The 5,566-nt window shown below is 63.3% G+C and overlaps 1 protein-coding gene across 2 annotated transcripts in view; it reads right to left on the bottom strand.

Moving 5' to 3' along the window:
* Nucleotides 1-2,651: 2,651 nt before the first annotated feature.
* Nucleotides 2,652-5,566, bottom strand: part of LOC112823003 (maestro heat-like repeat family member 5) — a 26,852-nt gene continuing 23,937 nt past the window's right edge. Inside the window, exons 26-28 of one of the 2 annotated variants that reach the window (XM_073892742.1) lie at nt 3,400-3,502; nt 3,080-3,154; nt 2,652-2,814 (exon numbers count right to left, since the gene is read on the bottom strand). In XM_073892742.1, the coding sequence (XP_073748843.1) occupies nt 2,714-2,814; nt 3,080-3,154; nt 3,400-3,502 (279 nt within the window). In that variant the 3' untranslated portion in view covers nt 2,652-2,713. Of the gene's footprint in view, nt 2,815-2,969; nt 3,155-3,399; nt 3,503-5,566 lie in introns of those variants that run through there. The other variant, XM_073892743.1, reaches the window with a different exon arrangement.

The raw sequence follows: 5,566 nt of genomic DNA on the forward strand, positions 1-5,566 counted from the left end.
GGCGCTGGACCCAAAGTCGGCCCGGGGGCTCTGTGCCTCCCTCCGTACTGGCAACACTGCCTTCTCTTCTGCTCTAACCAGCATGTCTCCGGGTGGGTCTACACTTGCCCACCGCGCTTGAGAGGCGTGCGCTTCCCATTGGCAGACGCATGCCTCCCAGCGGAACCGGGGCATCTCTAGGAGTTCCCTGTGCAGCTTTCCACTCAGTTCTCCCCCCGGGTCTGATACGGGCTCTCCCACAAAGCCACGGAGATTCAAATGTAGCCGCCGTACTTTCCTAAAACTCCCTTTGATTCTTTTTCAGATCCGTTTGGCCATGTCTGGTAAGTTTTTATCTTTGGTCATTTTCTGGTTGTCTTTTTGTCTCTTCAAATATTTCATATGTGATCATTTGGTGCAAAACTGTACATGTTGATTCCAGTCTCTGAAAATCCCAGGAGCCTGAAACAGCTGGGAGTCTGGTCTCACTCAGGGGCTTCTTTCCTCGTGTCTGCAAACTTTTCTCAGGAGCTCAAGTACGGTTTCACTCACCCCATCTGCATGCTGAGGGCATAAGGGGCAAACTCCCTCCCGTCAGGCGGCTATCTGCTAGCTGCTGCTTGGACCCGGGGGGCAAGGCTGCCCGCAGCCCCTTCCGGAGCCCAGACCAAGCCTACCTGGTCCAATGCTCCCTCCTCCCTGGCTTGGGGACCGCGGCCCTGTCCCCACCCCGGCCCCCAGCCCAGCCCCCCAGCCTGGCTTCCAGCCTGGCTCCACCCCGGCCCCCAGCCCAGCCCCCCAGCCTGGCTTCCAGCCTGGCTCCACCCCGGCCCCCAGTCCAGCCCCCCAGCCTGGCTTCCAGCCTGGCTCCACCACGGTCCCCCAGCCCAGCTCCACCCCGGCCTCCTCCCCGGCCCCCAGCTCAGCCCCCCAGCCCGGCCCCCCAACCCAGCCCCAGCTCGGCTCCCAGCCCGGCTCCACCCCAGCCCCCAGCCCGGCCCCCCAGCCCCTGAAGTCTCAGTTGCTTCCCACCCACCACTCTGTCTGTCGGCTCAGTTTTGGATACTTTGCTTTTTTGCTTTTTGTTTTTAAGCCTTGAGAGATTTCCCTTACTGTTCTTGAGCACCAGCAATACATTTAATCTATCCAAGATCTACTTGTGTTTTCATGGGAGGCTTCTTTGGAACACTAGTCTGCACGCTGCGGATGTTGGCTGGGTTGTGTCCCCTCAGCAGACCCCAAAGCGCTCTGGAACAAGATACGCTCCCTCCCACCTTCCTCATCCGCTCTCTGAGGGCTCACTGGTTCTGGGCTCCTGCAAGGCCACACCCGTCCCCTCCTCTCTGACTGCTTCATGGACTATTCTTTGCTGGGTGCCCTCTTCCATCTAACCGCAAAAAGCCGAAAAGCCGCTGGCATCCTTAAAAGAGTCTGCTTGCTTCTCCCCGACCCCAGCTGCCTTGATGTGCAGACTCCTCCCCACAGCTCGGACTGCTCCTGGCCCCAGGCCCTCCCCCAGGCACAGATGCCCTGGTGCTCCCCACCCTGCCTTCCGGCCCTGACCACTCGGTACCACTGCCACGCAGGGCTCAGAAGGCAGGGGCACGGCTGTGCCAAGCTCCCAACAGCCACTGTCTGAAGAAGAGCCTCAGCCCCCCAACTGCTGGGAAAGGCCGTGGGGGGCAGCACAGGCTTCTCTCCTGCTCGACACCCCCATGGGCTCCACGTCTCCAGCAGACGCAGGCCCAGACTCGCAGGCCTCTGCAGCTCCCTAGCCTGCCCCTGCCCACTCTTCCAGCTTCTCGCTCGGGCCCCAACCTGTCAGCTGCTGGCCGCAGGGCGGGCCTGGCCTTCGAAGGTTCACGCAGCACCTCCTGCCAAGGCAGGCTCCAGCTCAGTGCCTTCTACCCCCCTGACCACTCACTGGCCACGTCCTCCAGGCTGGCCTCCAGCTTCCCCTTCTCCAGAACGCTCCCTCGCTTTCCTGGCTGGAGTCTCTGGGGGACTCCTGGCCTCCGGACAGCTGAAGGGGTGCACCTGCCCAAGCAGGCCCACAGCACCTCGGGAGGATGAGAGCCGTGTCCCAGGCACTGTCTTCACTCGTTGGTCTGAGTCACATTCACCAGGCGACTACCACATGTCCAGAACTTTCTGAGAAGCCGTGGATGCCGTCCCCAGAACAGCCACAGGGAGCAAGGGGGCCACAGCACACACTGGAAGCGCCCCTCCCCGGGGTCTGCAACAATGCCACTTTGCAATGCCGCTTGGGCACTGAGGAGAGAGAGCGGAACAGGCAGGGAGACAAGCCAGAGCAGCCATCAGGAAGGGGCAGACCAGGTCCCAAGGGTCTCAGGGCCACGGATGGGGCAGGAGGAGAGACTGGGAGGCCTGGGTCAGGGCAGGGCACATGGGGAGAGTCCAGACGCTGGGGAGTAGGGATCACTGGATCTGAAGCACTGGGAGGGCTGGGGGGTGTCAAGGCCTACCCCCAAGGCTCTGGGCTCAGCACCAGCAGGCAAGGTCTTGGCTCATGCGGCCAAAGGACACAGCAGCAGAATTCCTGAGGACCCCATGTCCTGAGTGTCTGGAGAGGAGACCACCTAGCCTCACAGAGGGAGGTGGCAGGAGGGTCCCAGGCAGGGAGAGCCTGGGGACGCCAAAGGGAACTCTGTCACATTTTTAATAGAGAAATAACACAGCATCTGCCAGGAACAAGTGCAGCCTCGGCTGGGGCTCAGTGCTTCACAAACTGGGAGAGTTCACTGATGTCTTCCAAAAAGCTGTGGTAGAATCTGCGGCTCACGGAGTCTGGGTCCTGCTTCAGGACCTCCACGTCTGCAGCAGAGATGCCCAGGGTCTGACGCACAGCGCCCTGGGGTGCAGCCCTGCCCCGGGATGCAGCCCTGCCCCGGGAGCCCATGTGGGGTGTGGGGGGCACAGCCCTGCCCCGGGAGCCCATGTGGGGTGGGGGGCACAGTCCTGTCCTGGAAGGGAGTCTCAAGGACAAAACAATGCCCCACCCTTGGGACAGGCTGGTTGAGGGACCTTCTTAGGAGTTGGGAGACAAAGAGGTCCCATGTTCTTGGCCCCCGGGGCTCACATTTCCTGAGGATTTTCAGGTCATCCTTCTTCAGGGAAAAGCAGAGGTCGGTAAAGTATTCCTGCAGAATGCCCCCTGGGTCAGGGAGGGGAGGTGGTGGGTATGGGCGCCTCTGGGGCCCAAGGGAGGCCAGCTTGGCAGGGAAAGGAAGTCAGCACCTGGCTGATGGGACCGGACTCTCCATGCCATGGGGCCAGCGCCACTGCCCCTACTGAGGCTGCCCCCAGGGCACAGGAGCGTGACCTTTAATGTGGCAGCTCAGGCAGTGGGGGGGGGGCGGGCACCGCGGTGGAAGGGCAGGACCACGGGCCGGCACCTACCGATGAACTTCATGGCCGTGTGCTTCAGGTTTTTGTGGGGGCTGGCTAGGTAAATCAACGCCTGCATGAGAAACTGGTGGTAACTGCCAAAGTTGCTCTCCACCTGGGGGAGGGGAGACAAGGGCCCCATGGCTCCTGGGCCTCTGTGACCTGGCTCTGCCCGGGGCCAGCCAGCAATCCCAGGCCTGGAGGGAAGAGGGCCATGACCCCAGTCTGGGTCCAGGCCCCGGAAGCTGGTCCCCTACAGGGGGGAGGGGGAGAGGGGCTGGCAGCGTCCCACCCCACTGTCGGGGGCGGGGGCGGGGGGAGGGAGCCTGCGTTGAGGGGTCTGGGACCTTCCACATGGCCACCACCCCCAGCACTGTCCCGAATGTCCTCCAGGAAGCCACCCGTGCCGCTCCCACCGGAGCTCCAGCAATGGGCTCAGGGCCGGTGGGAGGCAGGGAGGGCTGCTGGCCTCCCTGCCGGCCTCGCACATTCCCCCGGGGCACGTGCCATGGACTCCCGGGGTGTGCGGCTGCTTTTCCAAACAGGGGAGAGCTGGCCCAGGACGAGGCCGCCCCCCAGGAGGTGGGGCAGGGGACGCGCACAGCCCAGCTGCTCGTGCCGGCCGTTCTGTGGCCGCGTGGCCGCGTCCTCTGAGCCTATCCAGGTTTGGAAACCAGTTTTACCGTCTAAGCCTGCTTGGATTGGCTTCTCTGCTGCAAGCGCTCCCCCTGCCTCAGCCGCCAAGGCCGCCGTGTGGCCCACACGTCCCACAGAGAGCTACCGTGCGCACGCCAGGCCGGGCTTCCCCGAGGGGCGCTAACTCCGGGCCACCCCGGCCGGCCTGGCCATCCCCTCTGGCCCTGCGCTGGCCGGACGGACCCTCAGAGCCGCCTTCCCTCCACAAATGTCACCTGAGACCTCCAGGTCCGGACGAGGCAGCCTGAGGCCCACAGACATTCTCCTTCCAGCCCCAGGACCCGCTGCGACCAGACTCCCCTTCTGGTCACAGACCCACGTGCTGGGAATTTGGTCATCTGCTGGTGACTTTACAAAGACAGCTGCCTTCCTGCTCTGTGTCCGCCTGAGGGCCCACCTGCCAAGCTGCGAGCCCGCTCAGCCAGACTCTGGGCCCTCATGCCCTTTTCCATTCAGACCCCAGGACTTCCTGGAGGCAGCTGATCCCGTGTCTTGGAGAGGAAAAGCCCTAGGAAGGGTCTGGAACATTCTAATGCTCCAGAAAGAAGAATGCCTAAAGAAAGGGTCCAGGGGCAGGGCTCATGAGAGAAAGGACTCAAGTTCAGGAGAGGCCAGGTGTGACGGCTCGAGCAATACAGCGATGCGGCTAACAGTGGGAATAACACCTCCCTGGAGCGAGCGGGGTCTCTCGTGAGCCGCAGGATGGGCTGGACCGCGTCCCCCAAAAAGAGATGCTGAGTCCCAATCCCCAAGACCTCAGAATAGGACCGTACTTGGAGATGGGGCCCCTGGAGGCGATGCCGTTATGGGGTCACGCAGTAGCCGCGGAGCAGCTCGGCTGGTGTCCTCGGGAGGAGGGGAGGCGCCCACACAGCGTGCAGGGCGGCAGTGACGCGGCCGGAGCCCAGGGACCCCGGCCTCCAGAGCTGGGGGACAACAGCTGGTGGAGTGGTCACCACGGCCGAGGGAACCCCCACAGGCCGAGCAGGACGGGGCCCCAGCGCACCTGCAGGGACACGGGAGGACAGCCGCCATGTGCAGGGCCGGGAGCATTGCAACTGGAGAACACGTCACCCGCGTGTCTCAAGTGGGACGGAATTCCCACACCCATGGGTCGGTTGAAGTATCGGGACGGCGGCACGGGAGGACAGGAACACCAGCCCCAGACACTCAGCGGAAGAGTTCGGGGAAGGGGGCAGTTTTGAAAAGTAAAAGGTAAGTGACAGCGAGTGGCTCAAAGGCAGCAGGTGTGGTGGATGACACGTCACCGCGGACGGAGCCCTGCCAGCCCGGGATGACACCCGCTTCCTCCTAGGCAAAACTCCAGAGCTCCTGGAAGGTGTGGACGTGGGAAAGTCTGCAAACCCAGGGACGTCTCCTTGGGGAAGAGCAGGAAGGGAGGGCCCCGGAGTGGAAAGCGGCGGGGACCATGTCGCTCCCCCAGCACCTGAGCCGCCCCCGGGACCCCCACGGTCACACCGAG

This window comes from Callorhinus ursinus, unplaced genomic scaffold (genome assembly GCF_003265705.2).
Source record: "Callorhinus ursinus isolate GAN/ISIS: 27379988/994484 unplaced genomic scaffold, GSC_fseal_2.0 scaffold5, whole genome shotgun sequence".
Lineage (NCBI taxonomy): Eukaryota > Metazoa > Chordata > Mammalia > Carnivora > Otariidae > Callorhinus > Callorhinus ursinus.